Genomic DNA, 20489 nt, shown 5'->3' with positions numbered 1-20489 from the left:
TCACTCCGCAGATGCTGCCAGACCTGCTGATTCTTTCCAACATATTCTATTTTTATTTCACAGATTTCCAGCATCTGCAGTTTTTTGTATTTATTTTACATTTACTAGATGGATGTGTTGTTTAGGTTGATAAAAATCTTTCAACCTCAGCCCCACTCCCACATGGGCACAGTGGCTTAAAGCATTTATTTTTGATTGATAAGTGAAATTATATTGAATGTTTGCTTGAAATCGCTCTCTTAAATGGAAAATATCAGTTTCTGGTCGACTGAGGGTTATGCAGCACTTCATACAAATCAGATGTTGGAATTCAACTAATTCCATACATACAATTTGAACACAACAGGCTCAGAAATACGCTGACATGTATATGTACGTTACTCATTACAAAAACAGAAAGGCAAGAAATGAGGATGTGCAACGCAGAACATTATGTACATACAGAAGCTTATCTGGTGACATTAGGGAACCAATTGTGTTATGATTGCTTTAAGTCTGACTCTACGTCTGAATGATGGATATACAGTACTCTGCTTTATCTTGAATGTCATCTTTAAGTTATTAGTCTCAGCAAAAGGGAATAAAATTGAAAAAAAATCAAAGTGCAAATGAAGCTCCCAATACTTGACAAATTCAAGAGCAGAGCATCAATTCACATGTATTTAACAGAAAAATATTACCTCAAACAAGAACATGTACTTTATTCTCCAAGATCTGAAAGTAGCATTACGCTGCAGAATCTACAGGCTTCATCTTTCTTTAAAACCCACAGTGATGAACTAATGTAGTCAACAGAGGTTGACATTAGCCTGGCAGAGGTTCAGGTTTCCCTTTCGCAATACAATATTTTTTGGCTATAATAATTCTTCATGATACATGTCCTGCTGTTACTTTAGTACATCCTAACCTGGAAAGTCTTCAACCAATCTTGGAGTTCTGGAGGGGGCTGGACAGTTGTGATCCTGCGCCGCTGTTGCCCTTGCCCATTTGCAGCTCTCAGGTCGCCAAAGGTGGTAGGTGTTGCTGAACATGGAACCAGCCCTGTGGTGCTGTTGAAAAAAATAGATAATTAAAGCAGACCTTGATTTAAAATAGAAAAACACCTTTCATAAGCATTCACAGATCAGCGTGAGTTTTCTCTAACATGCCCTTCCATCTTCAGATGTCTCTGCACAAACACGCCAAGGTCCCTTTGTTCCATAGAAGTTCCTAGTGTCATGCCATTCAATGAGTCCTTCTTTGTCAAATTAATCCTTCTAACGTATATCACCTCACATTATTCAGGGTTAAATTCCATCTGCCACTTATCTGCCCATTTGATCATTCTGTCTATATCTTCTTGTAGCTCAAGACATTCTGCCTCACTGTTAACCACTTGGCCAATCTTTGTGTCATTTGCAAACTTCCTAATCCTATCCCGTACATAGTCATCCATTTTGGATGATTTACCTTTATAGAGAATGGATGAAGGGAAACTGGCCAGGAGAAGTAATGTGGGTGTCAAAAATGGCAGTTTTTGCACTTGGAAAAAAAAACAGCCCTGATTTTATTGGGGCGGGTGAGGCTTGAAGAACAGCATGCCTCGGGCATGATCTTAAGAGTCTTAGGCGAGCATTCCAATAAAATTCTGGCCAACATATCAAGTTCAGGAAAGTTTTAGAACATTGTTAAAAGAATACTTTTTAATTGGAGCCACTTCAACAGAAAATAAAAGATAAACTTGCTCATAAAATGATGGGAGGGGAATGGAGTGAGAAGGGAAGGCTTGCATTTATGTTTAAACTTTCTTATTCCCAGGATGTCAGAAAGTGGTGGCAGTTGACAAAAATATCAAAGTAAATATCCTTTCAACAAAAATCAAAATCTGAAAATCATATGATTTTTGACAACTAATTCAATATTACCCTTCTGAATAGGTGAACTGATAACGCTTCAGTTACCGTGCCTCAGAATATCAACGGCAATTGTTACATGAATACAAAACCTCATCACCAAAAATATACCAGATAGAAATAAAAGGACTAAATGATTAAGGTGTCTTTTTACATTTTTAAGCACCCTTTGTCTTGTTGGAACTTACTGTACTGTTACCTTGATAGAGATATCAGAAGCAAGAAACACTGAATTACTTTAAATGCATAATCAATTTTCAAAATAACAAAATGCTGAATAATTGTTTCCCTTCCAAGAAACAGGCCTGGAGTGTACTGGTGCTTCCCACGTGCAAGACCGCCCCCACTTGAAATTACAATGCGAAAGTCTTCAGTTGCACCAAAGAGTCTTCTCTGCGGGGTCAAGTGTCTTACACATTCAACAATTTTAGTAGTGTGCTTATTCAACCATGATCTCCATTAATTCCAACTGGTGCAGGGAGCAGCAGTGAAACAGTGTGGCAAGAGAACAGCCATCACAGACAGCCGGTCAGGGAGAACTGTATTTAAAGCCTGCACTATGTAACACTGAACTGCCGTAATAATCTGATATACTGGAAGATTAGGGAAGGAACGGAAGGATGATGGAGTGGGGAGAGTTTGTTGCTCGTGGAGACACACCACATTTATGGCGACACCAATTTAAAGGTTATGTTGAATACACCAAAAGGATAGGCATGAGCCAATTCAAATAATAGTTAACCTATTAGCTATCCTTTTCAATATCTACTTTACAACAATACAGTACTCAATTAATGCAGTTATGGACGTTGTCATGTTCAGACCATAATCCTTTGTACAAAAACAACGTTCAGCTAAACGTTCAGTTTAAAATAAACTTTAAAAATGTAATAGAAGCAAACAACAAGCGTTCTGAAGCAAATTTCAAAAATCCTATTCTGTCAATTTTGTGTCAGATCTCATTGTAAGATTTCAGAATTACGGTATAATTATTAAAACAGAAATAGAATTTTGTTAGTACCTATCCTAGAATTTGTCATCACACAAGAACCCCAAGCTTTGTGTTTGTCCAAGGGAAAAAAAACAAAAAGGAAAACAGTTTTACAAACTGGCAAAAAACACAAAAAAAATAAAAAATTCTTGAAGATTTAACTCATCTATTTAGTGCTGTGCATCTGCATATACTGAGTGCCTAATCAATGCTTTATGGTGATTATCTTTAAGTGCATGGCAGCTGAGGACATGATAGACTAAAATATTATCACATTAGCAAATGATTTTATTTGCCAATAATGGAAGTGTTAACACAGATCTGAGAAAGCAAATCATAAAAACCATCTCTTATGAGGGTATGCCTTGTGTCTATGGGTTAAGATCTGTTGCCATGTCAGTAATTGTTGCTTGTTGATGTACATGAAGGATTCTACCCTGTGGCCCACACTGCCAAATTATAATTGGGCAAAAATTAGTACAATTTTCATGCTTTGCATTTTATGCCAAGAAACTGCCACATCTCAGCCTGCTTTATTTGCCTGCAAGGAACATGGGCAACATGCAAGACTGAGGGAATAATAGACTGACAAATAATTGGGTTGCATACATATTCCATGAATTCCTTTTTCAAACTCAAGTTTGTCATTAGTGACCAAGTTCAGTTCACTTTCAAAACAGAAGCACTGAAATATATATGGTTGGATGCAGAATCTTCTTATGGCCTGAAATGCATCAAAAGCATTGTTTACCTCTTGTACTCTGAGCCTTTGCATGGTTTCTTCCCCGAAGAGAAAGACCGGACCTCAGGGCCAGGGTCCAATTTTCTCTTCATCTGTAAGAGAAAAAAATGAATTTTTAATAAAATTCTCAAATTCTGATCTTTGAGTCAGTTATCCAACTATTCTCTACATCTTAACTAATGGTCATTATTGCTAAAATCTCACAGTGCTAAACTAATCTAGATGGCATTATGCTAGCTGGTCTTATAAGCAATAACTGCATATTAAACAAACAGCATTCATTAAAGATTAAGTATTTCATAGCCATCAAAGTGTTCTGTATACGGAATTCATAATGAGCTATTTTAAATACCCGTTGCGACTAAAAGTCATACTTGTGTTATGATGTAGTGGATTCAGTCCTATTTCAACATTACAACATTTTTGGGCTTCCACATATTACAAATAAAAATTACTTAATAGACTGGGACAGAAAATAACTAATCAGCAAAAATGAATAATATGTGTTTGTGTGGAAAATTAGAAAAATACAAGTTTTTTGTATTTTTAAACATCTAGAGGAAATTCAATTTTTTAAAATATGTAGTTATCTCAATGCATATTGTTTGTGAAAAAGTTTCAGATTCCCGATGTGGGAAATATTACTATGGTGCACATCTAGCTTCCACAAACAATCACAGAATGACAACTTTTTAAAAATAAAAATACTCAAACAAGGAGGCCAAAAGGCATATTAATTGTTTCTACTCGATACACATCAGGTACTGCAAATTGTTAAATACAGTGAAGCATTTAATTCTTTGTTGGATTTTCAGTCTTCCAAAAAATTACAAAATTGGTCACATTATTCCTACTCTTAGAGACTTGATAATTAAAATGCAGTTCTAAGGATGATCTTACAAATCAGTTTATTCAATGGTTGGATGTTTACACCTGACCTCTGATTCAATCCATGCGTGACATAGAGACAGTGCCCCCTAAAATTTTCAGCAAAAGGTATGAGTCACTTAACCAGCTCAAAAGATGCCAACCACAATGTCATTATTTATTGCGTTTAAACTACATTCCCTGGCCATTTTGGTTTCTTTTTTCAGAGAATGTACTTATTCTTGTTTAACCTTCATTAATTTGATTAGGAATATTCTACCTCTAGCCATAACAGAAAAAATGGCCATTTGGGTTTTCTGCATTGAATTACATTGATACATATGGTTAGACTGCAACAACACAAATGTGAAACAGACTGCAGCAAAAAAGTGTTCATTCCTAACTCCAGTATGTTCCAAATAGGGCTGCTTGTAAACGCTTGCCGCTTTTTGCAGCCTGAGTGAAGCCATAAGATATACTCTGCAGCACCACTGTAACCAATTCATTCTTCATACCAAGGGTAAAACCTAATTGCCAGTTTATTACTAGTACTCCACAGTGATGTTACATAACTGCAGATAAACCATGACATTCTCGAGAACAGCAACAGACATTGTGATTTCACCATCTATCGCTGTATGATGGGAATATTACCAGTTATTTGCGAAGCTGCGACAAATTTTGTGAGCTGCTGTAAAGTCGTAACTCGACCAGCTATTTAACCATACACATAAACCATGGCCACAGTAACATTTAACCGTAGTTACCAAGAAAACAAACATTTTCATAAACGTTCTATCCAACACTAATTTTAACCACGATCGATCAGTGCTTCCGAATAAAAATCTATTGTGGCAACATAAAAATAGCAATAATGGCATTTATTACATACTGGAATCATTTCCATAGGTAAATTGGCAATACTCCTCCCTTTTAAAATGAATTAGATGCAGATATCGGGTAACAGGTAGCATGATTTAAAACTGACTTTTTTATTGGTTTTGTTACTAGTTATTACTAAAATTCACGATTACGATTTAAGATTTTTTATTTTGAAGGTGAAGATTGTCTCCCTACTTTCCGCCAATTAATTAACCTTAATGTTTAGTGATGAGTTATTACCAATAATTTACAAAGTACAGATTAATAAAAGCCGTGATATGGCTGCGTTTACTTGAGGCACCATGTAAAATATGTATTTATGTGCACTTACTTTAAAAAAGATCATTTTTAAAGTGCCGTAGAAACCCATCTTTGCTGCTGGTTCAAATCCTTGTACGTTCGGCTGCCGATTGCTGAGAGTGTGTACCTTCAACCAGATCCTGCCATGTCCCCCACATGGACATGCTCAGGCACATCAAAGAATGGAAAAGCGTACAACCCAGAAAACCGGCCTCTAAACAGCAAACCGCAGTTCGCCGGCAAACCAAATCTCAGACAGAAAGCTGCACTGGGGCGTCAAGGGAAAAAAACACACACAAAAAGGGGGAGCGGAGACAGGAAAGCTTGCTTGGGAGAATCTGTTCTCCAATGAACAGACCCTGGTGTCTGGCAGATGGATCAAATTGCGCTGCGCTCCACCCCCTGCCTGGGGAAAAAAGAAATGGCAGAGTCCAGCTACCGACAATGTGAGTTGCACGTCAATTAGATGAACAAAGCCCCAGGGAGCCTGTAAGCAGAGGGGGAGCGAAACGGAAGAAGGAATACAGCTGGTTTCATGATTGAATTCAGTTCACCCACCACCCCGCCTCCCCATCAATTTGCCTGCCTGCATTCTGCGGCCAAGTGGAATGTGTGGAATTACTAATAAGATTTGTACCATCCGACAATTATGTCTCTACCGTTCACTGGATCACGTTAAATGACGTTTTCTTTTAAACAGCATTTCTCCCCTCCGCTATTTACTTTGCAGTCTATATATCGAAGGACATGTAAATCGGGTCTCGCCTCTTTGCCCTGTTTATATCATTTCACCTGTCTTTCTTCACAGTAAATATAATGCAGGTGGTATGTGGGAGTGAACTGAGGGCTCCCCATCTGCCAATGATCTCCTCCCATTGCCATGGCAATTTTCGAGTTGAAGTGCAGAGGTCGGCCACCTACTTTGGAGTTAGTTTTGCTTTAAGCGCGCTCTTGGAACCCCTGGGAGTCAACTCCCAACCTTTACACGGCAGAGAGGAATGCCAAGCATGCAGGGGTCACGCTGGCTCTTTGAAGCGCCCATAACCCATTGTCGTTAACCTTCTGCTGTGCAATTCCTGCTCAACGGTGCCAAGATTTGAGATGGCAAGCTGAAAACTCCACAACCAGGCAGGAACCTTTACAAAACAGGTGTCTACTTGAACCTCATCAGTTCAAAATCAATTTCACACCCAATTTCTCTCTGCCTTCCTTCAATGAATAGGCTTCTTAAAGCATTTTCAAAGCGGCAATCAAAAACTCACTTCATTTTCTAAATAATCTGTGTAAGTCAATGCAAATATTTGCACAGGAGGTCTAGAGACCAACTTTATTTAGCTGGTAGAATAGAAAGCTTGGCCTACACTTATATAATGATGCCATTAACCCTTTACATACAACATATCAACAGAAAGAATATTACCAGTCAGATTTGCAGTTTAAAAGAAATTGAAGATTTATATTGCTTGTCTAAAATACGAAATGCATTTTTGTGAGAGAAAGGGCCTTTTAAATTGTTCACGTTCAAACCTTCATTATTACAAACTATCACAGAGAGGGGCTGCTGGTACTGCCACTGGAGTCATCCACTTGGAGGTTCAGGACGGTAACTCAATATATCCTCAAGCTTTTCTTCTATCACAATTAGCAGTCTGGATGTTGGGACATGCATCAGATGAATGGGATGTAGTGGGATTTGTCCATGGTCTACATTGTGGATCAAATGGTGACTACCTAGAATATAAGTTTCTGCAGGAACTTGTATTTACATGGCACGTTCCACGTAATAAAACTTCCTACAGCAGTTTACAAATGTATTATAAAGCAAAATCAAGCCACACAAGGTGACCAAAGGCTTAGCCAAAAAGGTAGATTTTACAGGTAAAATTGAGAGTTTCAACAGATGAGTTGAAGCAGGGGCAAAATCTGACAGTGTTATAGAGGTGAAAATAGACAATATCGGTGATGGTGCAGACATATGATTAGAAGTTCAGCTCGGGGTCAAATAGAACACAGGGGATGCGAACAATCTGGCATACATAAGAAATGGCTATTTTAGTATTTGATGGCTGCCATGTAACCATACTCAAAGATGATCCAGTAGCTGCAGGTGTGAGAAGTGGCAAACGGGGAGAGAGAATGATGGCCTGAATAAAATGTGTTGACTTGTCAGCTGAAATATCTGAAGCATTTTTAAACTTAAAAAGTAATTTCCTAAAATTCCTGCAATAACAGCTGACAAGTTAGAATGCGAAAACGGCAGAAATGAAGCAACACATTAACTAAAGTGCAAACACTCAAGTGCTCATGACAGATCTCTAATTATAATTCACTATAGCACCTTTAGCTGAAGTATCCCAAGGCACTTCACAGACAAGTGAGAACAGAACCAGAGTTAGGAAGGAGGTTAGCCACCAATACTTTGGTTGGAAACAAATCTTATTTAAAAATAATATTCAGGGAATGACCTATAGTTGTTCTGCTGCCAATGGAGGAATAAAGATCAAATTTGACAAAAGATCAGAGTTAGAGGAACGTGATTGCTAGTCAGAGGGGGGTGGAATTTGGTACTGAAAAATGCTGCAAACATGGGGAGCGAAATGGCAATGAAGTAATTTATAGGCAAATATAAGGCTGGGGAAGAAAGAAAACAAAGACCCAGATTTTCACCATGATGGACAAGCTGGAAAAGGCTGAAATTTCTCAGTCCCATCCCTGAACCCAGCATTTCCCATCTCTGTGGGGGTGGGACTGGAGTTGGCCAAGTTTGCATCAATGCAATTTGCAGAGGCAACTGGTCATTTAAATCACCAGATGCCTCCACTGACTTGTGATTTTTACACAGTAGCTGCAAATCCGATGTGCACAGAGCAGACCATGTTGGACCTATCCCTGACCTTCTAATCTGCCCCATCCCATTCTTCAACAATATAATTCATTTAATTTCTATTTCTCTTCAGTTCTTTACAAAAGTTGTATGGACACGAAACATAGCTGTCTCTCTCTCTCCACAGATGCTGTCAGACATGCTGAGTTTATCCAACATTTTCTGATTTTATTTCAGATCATCTGTTTTCTGTCCATTAGTTTTGAACATTCAGGTCAGCCCCTTGGATAGGTGTGGAATGCTGCAAAGTTACATTTTTTTCATTTAGTGACCCAGACATGCCAGGAACCTAATTCCCATTATTCGCTCCTGACCCAAGAAAGTGGAAGGGTGGGCTGCTGGTCTGCCAGGCAAGATTTTTATGTGACAGAATCATAGAATCCCTACAGTGCAGAAGAAGGGCATTCAGCCCATCAAGTCTGCACAGATTCTCCAAAAGAGTATCTTAACAGGCCCAACCATCTGTCCTATTGCTGTAAGCCCACCCATTCACCATGGTTAATCTACTTAAGCTACACATCTTTGGACACTAAGGGCAATTTAGCATGGTCAATCCACCTAACCTGCACACTTTTGGATCATGGGAGGAAACCGGAGCATTACAGGAAACTCACAGACACAGGGAGAATGTGCAAACTCCACACAGTCACTCAAGGCCAGAACAAAGCCTGGATTCCTGCACTGTGAGGCAGCAATGCTAGCCTTTGTGCCATTTTTATCATTCCTTTTGCACTCTCGAATGTACATGCACAGAGTTACGTAGAAGTGAAAAGACACATATTGAACAAGTTCAAATGTCCTATATTTATGTAAATGGCAATGAGAAATACTGGGGTCCTCCCTGAGACTGTGGCCTTACATCTCTGGACAGGTAGCCCTGGTCACTGGCACACGTGGAGCAGATGAGGCTCTGTTGGAGAGACTGGGAGACGGAGAAGAATGACAGTTCTGAGAAACTCTTAACTTCTTCACCCTCTCCTGTTATCCCCACAGGGTTGACCTTCAGTTGGAGTTGGTGGGGGTGGCTGCTGGTGCACAGCTATTGTCCAACTGCTGGACTAAGAGTATACAGCATCTCATTTATTCCATGGATGTCAGCGCTCACACTCCAAGTGGATTGCTTCAGGCTACTGAGGAAGGCTAACACCCTCTATCGGCCAAGATATTGCTCATGCATCCACTCCAAGTGTTGCTGCATGTGCCTTTCCATAGCATTCCGTTTTAAATACTCTGCCACTGTCATCCAGGTCTTCAGCTGCCAAGGACTTAAGTATCTGGAATTCCCTCCCTAAATCTCTCTGCCACTTGTTCCTCAAAACCTAAGTTTTTGACTAGGTTTTTAGTCATATAGCCGATCATCATCTCTGGTTCAATTTTTTGTTTGATAATAATCCTGCAAAGCACTTTGGGATGCTCGATTACATTAAAGGTGATGTATAAATACAAGTTGTTGATTATGCAATTCTTTTGTAAAATTATTCCATTTCCACACAGATTCAGATTGTCCATTACATTCCTATTAATCCTCTTCAAAAGAATTAAATGTTTTCTTTAAGTCCCTTAATTACTGATGCATGGACTTAAAATAATTAGCCCCATCATTACCTTATCAGACTTTTAAAATGATGAATACCTGTCTTAAAGCTTCTTAACCTTCTATGATTTGAGAGAGAGGGACAACTTTTCTAGTCCCTTCTAATAACTAAATACAATGAGCACCATCCTATACTGGTCACAAAATTCCAACTGCAGCCTAACCAAAGATTTGCATAGGCTTTGCATTATTTACTTGTGCAATCTCTGATTTTGGTTATAAAATCCTAGATCTTCTATGTTTTGTAACAGCTTGCCCTTCTACTTTTTAAGAACGTGTATGCATCAAGTCTTAGTTTTTTTATTCCTTTTAAAGTTTCACTATTCAATATATAAATTTTCTTCTTATTCTTCCCCCAAATGTATCACCTCACATTTCGTGCAAGCTAACCCCAACCTCTGCCCAATCTATTAACTTATGCCTGCTTTACATCACTAGCTATCCTCTTCAGTAAACAATGTTCTCTATTTTTGTTTTGCCTGAAAGCTTTGACATTATGTCTCCTATACCTGATTCCAGAGCATTGCTTTACACACAATAAAATGTCTGTAGCATAATCCACAATCTGAGAGAGAATACAAGTCTTTTTTTATATAAAAGGTGGCAGCAGAATTGAGATACTCCAGAACCTTGCACCAGAGTCACCTTGTGGCCTGAAGGTGCAACTACATAACAATAAATGGGAAACGTTAACACAGCCAAGTGGTAAATGTCAGCAGGGAACTATCAAACATTTGTGACAGAACATAAAAAAAGTAGAACAATAGCTTTCAAGCTTACATTGCCATTCAATATGACCATGATTGGGCATCAACCCCACTTTCCACCTTTCTGTTCCACATCTCTCTTTCCCCAACATCAAAAAAGCAAACAGACCAGCCCTGAATGAACTATGGAACATCCAAAACCCTCAAGGGATACTAAATTCCAAACATTCGCAACCCTCAAGTGAAGAAATTGCCCCTCATTTCAGTAATAAATGATCAGTTCCGTATCCTGAGGCTGTGCCCTTGTATTCTCCGTCAAGGTCCTTCAGAATCTTGCATGTTTCAATGAGATTACATCTCTATCCTTCCGAACTTCAGAGAGTACATCCAAGTATGCTCTCATCAAAGCCCTAAAGTATTGTAGCAAGACTCCCTTGATCTTGTACTCCAGTCTCCTTGCTAACATGCCATCTGCTTTCTTAATTACTTGTGTTCCTCACACAAGTTCATCAAGTCTCTCTGAATTTCAATACTTAGAAGTTCCACATTTTAAAAAAATGATTCCCCTTTTCTATCCCTAAACTTAATAACCTCAATTCCCTACATTACATTCCAACGGCCAGCTCGTTGCCCACACATTTAACCTATCTATAGCTTGGTGTCTTCCTCACTGTTCACATTCCCACCTAGCTTTGTATCATCAGCAAACTTTATTAATGAGAATACATTATTATTGATTTCATTGTCCAAGTCAATACTATAGGTTGCAAACTGTTCAAACCTCAGCAATGATCCTTGTGGCAATTCACTAGTTACAACCTTCCAACTTCAGAATGTTCCAGCAATATTAATAATACTCAGTTTTTAGTTGGTCTGGTCAGTGTGTCTGTTGGGGATTTAGTTGATGGAAGGTGCCTGGCACATGTTGGACACTTGGCTACGCAAGGACTTGCATGCATGACACACATATGGCTGCTAAAGGTGGTGGCAGCGGTGGTGGGGTGAAGAAGGGTTGGTGGAGGTCATAAACAGTAGAAGACATGGGAATCCCAACAACAAAGTTATCCACAGTTCCATGAGGAATGGGATGTGTTTCACGGAAGGGATGTGAGGGATGGCAAGCACGTGATGGGGATAGCATGAGTGGGATTGAAGGATTGGGTGAGGTGATGGATTTAATTATCCGTGGGGACAATTGTTTGATACAACTTATTATTTGAAAGCTATTCTTTTTGCTAAAAATGAATACTTGCGAGATCTGGAGGTAAAGGTTTTAGAAAAGCTCGAGTAAATTAAAATAATACATCAGTGTTGTTTCTGCAGATGAAGATGATGAAAAAGTTAATACCTTCCGGAATTTCTACAAAGTCTAGCTCTATAGAATACCACCACACAAATAAACTCAAAGAAGGGACAGTTATAATGTCGCTATGAAATATCAATCCAAGAGAAGTACTTTATTGTGGAATAAGATTGGTAGTTAGAAGGCTTTTTTTTTCAATGATCGATGCTGAAATTTTAACTGGCAGATTTCAAGGAAAACATGTGTTTATTGCTGAATGATATTCAGCTGATAGGAGGTGAGCCTGCCTTTGCAACTCAGACTATGAAACTCTAATTGCAAACTGCTTTCTCTGATGACTATAAACAAATCTTGAAAACATTTTTATTTATATTCTTAGGTCTGATTTTAATCATGGGAAGCTTTATATAGCTTTTTAACAGAGAAAAGTTTGATTCTGAAGTTTTTGGTGAAAGAATAACTAAAAATCCTCTATTTTAATAAGTTCTATTGCAATAAAGATTCTAATTGGACTGCAATTTTTTGCAGGTCTCTGCTAGGTTATCCCACTCTGTTTTCTGTTAGTAACTAACCCTGTAGCCATGCGACGTCATGCAACTTCATGAGTCCAGAAGACGTTTCTGTGTTAATCTTTTGTGTGGTTCTGTATTGCATGCTGTTTGAAAATCCAAGTATCCTATTTCAGCCGTATTCCCTTTCTCTAATCTAATTACAATCCCAAAATTTAATATATTTGTTAAACACAACTTCCCTTCGACTCTATCTAATCACACTTTGATTTTCTATTGAATTCTACTTGGTTCCAGCATTTTCCCACTGTCAAATAACATATCTTCTCTTCCTTTCTTGAATATGATATCATATTTGCTAACTTTCAATCTGCTGGGATTGATATAGAATCTAGGGAAATTTGGAAAGTCATAATCAGAGCATTTTCCATCTCTGCAGCAGCCCCATGATATAGGCCAACTGTATGTACCCAGTTCCTGAGTATTTGTTAGCTTTTTGTCCCTTAAGTTTATGTAATACTTCTTCTCTGTTAATATTATTTTAAGTTCCTCGGCCTTATTAGGCCTTGGTTACCCAATTCTGATGTGTAATGTGCATCTTCTGCAAGGAAAACAGACACGAAGGTCTAGGAGTCGTGGAGACTCTGGGAATGGTTAAAACTGGTTGGCGGGATCAAGATTTGGAAGTCCTATCTCCAATTCGACAGAACTCAGTGTTGAGTTCAAACAGACTTTGTTTTCATTGGAGTAAGGACCTTATCCCGTAGTGTGTAACAGTTACACGTGCGGGGAGCGTGGGGACGCATGGAAGGTGTGGTGAGTATGGTGCAGGGGTTGGGACTAAAAGAATTCAACTCCACGTTGAGCGTCAAAGGCTGTTAAGTGTCCAGTTGAAAGATGAGGTGACGTTCCTTAAGCTTCACTGAAACATTGCAGCAGGCCCAGGACAGAACAGTCAGAGTGGGAGCAAGGAGAATGAAAATGACAAATATGTCGTGCTTGCAGACTGAGCAGTGCTGGTCAGCTTTCTAACAAGATTTCTGTGAATTTTTGAGCAGAACAAGCCACAGCATGCCTCTTCAACTAAAAAGATTGAAGAATCCTCACTGAAGAGAGAAATCAAATTAGAATATTTAATTCAACATAAAAACTTGTACAGAAAACAAAATAGAGGTAAATGAAGATGGAGTCGAGATGAAAGACAAAATAAAAAAATAAAATTTAGAAGAAACCAACTGGTTAAGTAAAATTTTCAGGGTTTGAGTGGGCATTGTCAGTAAGAAAGGCTCATGACATCATTTTAAAAAAACATCACTTACAGCCCTAACTTTTCCTGCTGTCCTTATTTGTTTTTTAGTAAGTATTCCAAATTCACACCCTTCATGTTGCTTGGATACCCACTGGCGAGGTACTGGTCTAATGAAACTTGTGGACAGGCACGGCAAATTGGACAGGAACTTCTTGATTTTCAGTTAAATGATTATGTGCAGACTCCTAAAGTTGCTATCAAAATTTCTTTATAAAGTGGTGATTGCTTCAGCGTTACTCTTATTACAAAACCCAGGCTATGGTTATTTAAAAAAATGATCTATTGGATTTATCAATTTAAATAGAGGAGATGTCCCTTTCAAAATAAAATGACATGAACTGGAACACACAATACAGGTACGGCAAGAACTTGTGCGATTTTTCAAAATAAGGTGCCCACTACAGCCACAAATGTACCAAAGGTTCCCCAGGTAAAATTACAATGATCTATACTGAAATTTTGAAAATTCTCAAATCTTTCTACAGAAATTGAATACGTATTTGGCAATTACAGAAACCAGAAAAACTTCACCAATGTTTCTACTTCTACATTTAAAGAACCATTTTAGTTTTATTACCTATTTATTCAACTAAATTGAACAGTATTGCAAAAATATTTTGACCGATCACACTGAGTGTACAATGTAGTGCTTAGGTTATTGGACAAGAAATACCTTCAGGAATGCAAGTTAAGATTGCACCATAGCAGTTTAAGAATTTAACTTCAATTTGATAAAGAACCTTAAATTAGAAGTTCGTATCAGCTAAAAAGTGACCACAAAGCTATTGAATTGTCATGAAACCCAAATGGCTCTAATACGCTTTTGAGGATAAAACAAGCTCTTAACCAGTCTAGCCTTTAAATGTCACCAGTCCGTCAATAATGTGTTTCACTCAACCTCACCCAAAAGGTCTAACAAGCCTTTTTAATTGTATCCAATCACATGGTAGACTTCAGCAGATCAAGGCAGTAAGTCCACTACCACCTACTCCAGGCAATAAATATCACCTTGCCAGAGATGCCAACATTCTAAGAATGAATAATAAGTCTCCAGAGGGAGTAGGTGGTGGGATCAGCAAATTTGCTGATGACACCAAGATGGCTGGATTGGCAGGCAGTGAGGAACAGTGTCTGGCAATACAGCGGGATATTGATAGGCTAGCTGATTGGGCAGATACATGGCAAATGGAGTTTAATCCGGATAAATGTGAGGTGATGCATTTTGGCTGGAATAATGTAGGGGGGAGTCATATGATAAAGGGTAAACCCGTAAGGAGTATAGAATCGCAGCGAGACCTGAGGGTGCAAGTGCACAAGTCTTTGAAGGTGGCAGTGCAAGTGGAGAGTGTGGTGAAGAAAGCCTATGGTATGTTAGCCTTTATGAGAAGGGGTATAGAATATAAGAGCTGGAGTCTAATGTTGCAGTTGTACAGAACGTTGGTTAGGTCGCATTTAGAGTACTGCGTCCAGTTCTGGTTGCCTTGCTACCGGAAGGACGTGGAGACTCTGGAGAGAGTGCAGAGGAGGTTTACCAGGATGTTGCCTGGTATGGAAGGACTGGGGTATGAGGAAAGATTGAAGAAATTGGGCCTCTTTTTCCTTGAAAGACGCCGACTGAGGGGGGATCTAATAGAGGTATATGAGATTATGAAGGGTATAGATAGAGTAAACAGAGGTAAGCTATTTCCTATGATAGAGACACATAGGACAAGGGGCCATGGACTTAAGGTGAGGGGGGAGTGGTACAACACAGATATTAGAGGGAGGTTTTTCACACAGAGGGTAGTGGGGGTACGGAATGCGCTGCCAAGTAAGGTGGTGGAGGCAAACACGCTAGAGTCATTTAAGAGTAACTTAGACAGGCACATGAGTGGGTTGGAGATGGGTGGATATAGGAGATTGTTTTAAATAAGGGTCATTAGCATTGGGGCGTCCCTGGTAAGGTAAATGGATATGGTACAATAATAATGTTTTTTCTCCCTTTTCATTCACAGGTTTTAAGTCGGTCCGCCTTGTCTCCAACGAGGGGCATACACACGATGGGTCGTACTGGGGCTGCTCTTGGTTGTTCGAGATTGGCCTAGTGCTTCATGTCGTTAGTATGTGCCTAAACTGGACCAGATACTGGGCAAGATGACAGCTCAGTGACTATCGCTGATTGCTGTGCAGACACATGGATTTGGGCCGGTGTCTGTGGAAGTTTGCGCATTCTCCCCGTGCTTGCGTGGGTTTTCTCCGGGTGCTCCGGTTTCCTCCCACACCCCAAAGATGTGCTGTTAGGCTGACTGGCAGTAATAAATTGTCCCTAAATCAGTTTCCCTCAATCTGGATGGCCATAAAACATTAGACAAGGGTCGTGGGTGGAGAGGGGGACTGGTGGTGTTGAGATGGCGGCGCGGGCTCGTTGGGCCGAAGGGCCTGTTTCCCGGGCTGTTTTTGTTCTTTGTTCTAAAACATTTAAGTAGATATAAAAACCAGAGAAATGGCCAATGAGAACTGACCGATGATTAAAGCTGAAATCTGCCAACTACTTCAATTTCCTTTTACAAATAAATTATCACAGCATGTGAAATCACGATTTAACAGCAGCTAAATGTTCCAATTGACTGTGCGTTGTATCAGAAAACAAAGGCAAAGAAACTAAAAAAAAATGGAAAATATCAAGCAATACCAGTAGGGAAGCTAAATACATTTAAATTGTATCACTGCTTCAGTGCATCACTGGTATTTTTGGGGCAGGGAAAGAAGCACCAGGGGCAGTTAAAATTTCTGCAATTATTTAATGTTTTAAATTTAAAAACATGATAAAAATATTGACTAGTAGGTTTTATTGATTTTTTTTGATATTTACAGGTTAAATAAACACAGGCATTGATCAAAAGTGCAATAACTGAATTGCAGAATTATAGCCACAGTAGCAAAACATCAAATACCATGATGTAGTGCCTTTGGGATTTAGAGCACCTCTGGAAGAAACAAATAAAAGTGCCAATGGCTCAAAGGTTACATTTTCACAATTGTTATAAGCCATTTATACTCCTTTCAAAAATATAACACAACCATAATAACAGCCCAATTCAAAATTTCAACAGGAAGCTGGAAATTCAGCATCTGTTGCTGGCAATACAGAGTGAAACTGTACTCAGAGAAACTTCACTTGGTCCAATCAAAGAGAACATAACTTGCTCTTTCTACATCATCCTGTAAGAGCATGGGAGGTCATGCGTGGTGTTAATTCCACTTGTCAACATAAAACTGGGTTTTACTGACACATGGTACACTGCCTTTCACTGTCCAAATCCAAAGGAAGGCTCATGTAACCTCAAAAAGGAATCAGGCATTTGTTTTTGTCCCAAATGCTGAGTTACTAATCTCATCTGAGCTGATCTGCAGAGTAGCGTTGGGGTAACCAGCTTTTGATGTAAAAAGTAACTGGAACAATTTGAAGGAAAGGGAAGATTAAAGCAATAAAACCTGAGCTCCCCCTTTATAAAAGTCACCAGCTAAGTCTTATAGCGGCACAAACAGGTCTGTGGTTGACAGTCTCTAGAAGGTGTACATGCTGAATGATCTTATTCCCGAGGAAGCTGAATTGGAATGTTTCAGATACAGTGAACATTAGCAAGGCAGGTACAATACACAGGACGTAAAACATATAAAGCATTGATTTAAGTCATTTTGGAATATGGTAAACTTCACATAGAGTATCATGTTTGTTTGTTGAATACTTCAAAGTCAACAAATGTTTATCTTAGAATTTTGATAATGATTAATAAACGCAGAATGCTTCTCCAAAATGGGTAAATTCAAAGAGGAATGTCCTTCCAGGGACAAATTCCATTTAGAAATGTGTTCTTCAACAGACACATCTTGAGGTGAATGGAAAAATGGGTCACGTTGACCTTTCACACAAATTACACCAAAAGATTTTTCTTTTGTTTGAACAGTGGAAAATAGATTTTATAAAAAGCCATCTCATATTGCAAAAAAACAAGATTTTGCCATCTATGTGTCAGATCAGTCCTGTAATACTGATTAATGGGTCACTATTTCTTCTTCCATGTACTAGTACTTCAAAGTGCATTTCTAATTATATTAATATGTGGAAACTTTTTTTTGAGTCTTAAACTCTTTCTAGTCTGGGACATTTCCTTAGATTAGTAGGTTTTCCTGGCTTGGTCAATTCATTCATGCACTTAAGACTAGACACTTGACCAAAGTCTGAGGGGCTCATTATCACTTCAATCTGTGTCTCAATATAATAATTTGGATTCACATAAAAGCTGTTCCTCAGCCACAATATTCTGTTCAAAGGATAGTCTGGATTGTATAAATATGTACATGAAGCTGATGAATTAAACACAGAACTGCAGATTTAAATAACCATACTATAAATTCGTTGCATTCAAGATGCAGCCTTGGTGGCAATGACCAAGACTGAATTGTTGCCTGGATTCTAATATTGACATAAGACTGGCACCTGACGTCATTGTCTTTTTCATTAAGATTTATATCACTTTTATATGACGACAACACGATGGTTTGGTTGCAAGATAGCTCCACTGATTGCCCAGCCCAGAAAGTTCTTTTAATCTTCCATAATTAGTTGGTTACGCATAATTAAGAGAGACTGATCAACTATTGAGTGCTTTCATCTTACATTTGTCATGTATTTTACCAAGGTGAATGTTGCCGAATCCCTTACCAAGGTGTGGTGATTGTTACTTTAGGACCAGTCTTACTAAATAAGTGTCATGTGTACTATGGACTAGGTTGAATCATACTGTAAATGAAGCAACCTTGTATATAAAGTTTGCTTGTTCAAACAGCCTCTGGAAGTACATCTTCACTTTTAGTGTTGAAGATAAATGATCCTGGCGCTGCCTCCACCTCTACACCTGCACATATCGCATTTTAAATGAAGAATGAAGGAAAAAAAGATATACTCACTGGAATGCCTCTCTTTGAGACCATTTGACTCCTCCACAGAGGAATGAGTCAATATATTGAGCGTCTCAGGTTTTATTTCCAGGCAAACAGGCCAAGAGGCAAAGCTATTATCCTAAGCAACTTTTGAAATCAGACCTACCATTTTATTCACAGTCTCATAGCCCAAGCGTGTCCAACTCCAAATCATCCAACGATCTTGTGGATTTGATGAAAGGTCATTTTCAACTGAAACCACCAGTCATAATCCAGAGTGTCCCAGGTCAATTTATTGTGACTTACATTGGTTAACTAAAGCAATTATAAGACCTTTGTGATTCTGGAATGACCCTAAATTACATCTGAAATAATCTTCGATGGTAGCATGTGATGTAGGCCACTTCACCTTAAACCTCTCCATCCATTTAGAGCATATGGCCATCATGAGCAAAAACATTGTTCCCAGGAATGGACCAACACATTTGATATGGATCCATACCCATGGCAAGCCAGACCATCCCCAAGGGTGTGGTGGAATTGCAGCTGGCACTGTTGACAGTAATTGATAGCTCTTAGATTGAAAATACACTAAATATCAGAATCAATGATGTCACGTTCTTTCACATTTGAGCCCTTGTAACATCTTGGTCGATAGTTACTTCATAGTCTTGACTTAGCTCTGCACTGTTTTATCAAATTGTGATGATAATGGCATTCAGTATCCTTAAACCTACATGATTCAAGAACGTGGTTACCCTAACATTGGCAACATTTCACCTGAAGAATCATTGCCCGATTGCCTCTGCTATATCTTTTACTTCTGTGGGTGACTGGAAATGTTTCCCACTTGCAGCTGCTTCGGTGGTTTTGGCACCACGGCTAACTGCAGGTCCCCAGCCTAATTGGTATATGGCGCCACTTTATACACTCAGCAGTTCCTTTGAAACTTTTTCAGTGCTTTCTATGACCAGCACTAGATCCATTCTCCATTTGAAATTTATGTTGACTTCTAGAATGCAACAATGGGAGATCCACCAGCTAATAAACCACTAATGAACTGTTGTCTCATAATGAGACTGAGCCTCGTGTTTCCAAATTTGCCTCTTGGGGATTGGGGTGGATGTAGTGGGAGGACCTGTGCAGCATAACAGTATGGACCAGGTATGACACACCAGCCCAGATTTTCATGTTTGATATTTTCCATGTAGACACTGTCAAAAATTGCAATTCCTGACTATATTTCAGGTTGCCAAAGCAGTGTATTGGGAAAAGTTTTCAATAAGCAATAATTGTGCCAAAGTTAATGTTCAAGGTTAGCTTCAATCAGAAGACATACATTGCACCAATTGTACAAAACTAAGATCTTCACTAGACTGATATTTTCTACACAGTACAATGAGATTAGCTTAAACATCATTGATCGTCTCTCTCTGGAAAAGCTGTGTCTAAACACTCCCTAAGCAGTCTCTGGAAACATTATGGTCACTTGGTTCAAGCTACCATGTTGTCATTCCTAAGTTGGTAGGATGATTTCTTATGTATCTCGTTATCTGTGCAAGTGTTTAGGAAGTGTCAGGAAATGA

At 38.9% G+C, this 20489-nt stretch overlaps 1 protein-coding gene across 9 annotated transcripts in view; it reads right to left on the bottom strand.

Moving 5' to 3' along the window:
• The window catches only part of fbxw7 (F-box and WD repeat domain containing 7), a 361222-nt gene that overhangs the window by 28941 nt on the left and 311792 nt on the right, over positions 1-20489 (bottom strand). For 7 of the 9 annotated variants that reach the window (XM_080192746.1, XM_080192765.1, XM_080192757.1 and 4 more), the window contains 2 exons: positions 3635-3717; positions 908-1049 (listed from right to left, as the gene is read on the bottom strand). In XM_080192746.1, the coding sequence (XP_080048872.1) occupies positions 908-1049; positions 3635-3717 (225 nt within the window). Of the gene's footprint in view, positions 1-907; positions 1050-3634; positions 3718-5705; positions 6170-20489 lie in introns of those variants that run through there. The other 2 variants (XM_080192808.1, XM_080192815.1) reach the window with 1 other exon arrangement.

Source organism: Carcharhinus amblyrhynchos, chromosome 1, assembly GCF_965287045.1.
Source record: "Carcharhinus amblyrhynchos chromosome 1, sCarAmb.v2.hapA, whole genome shotgun sequence".
In the NCBI taxonomy this organism is placed as follows: Eukaryota; Metazoa; Chordata; class Chondrichthyes; order Carcharhiniformes; family Carcharhinidae; genus Carcharhinus; species Carcharhinus amblyrhynchos.
The sequence above is the reverse complement of the archived record's forward strand: the minus strand, read 5'-3'. Positions and strand labels throughout refer to the sequence as shown.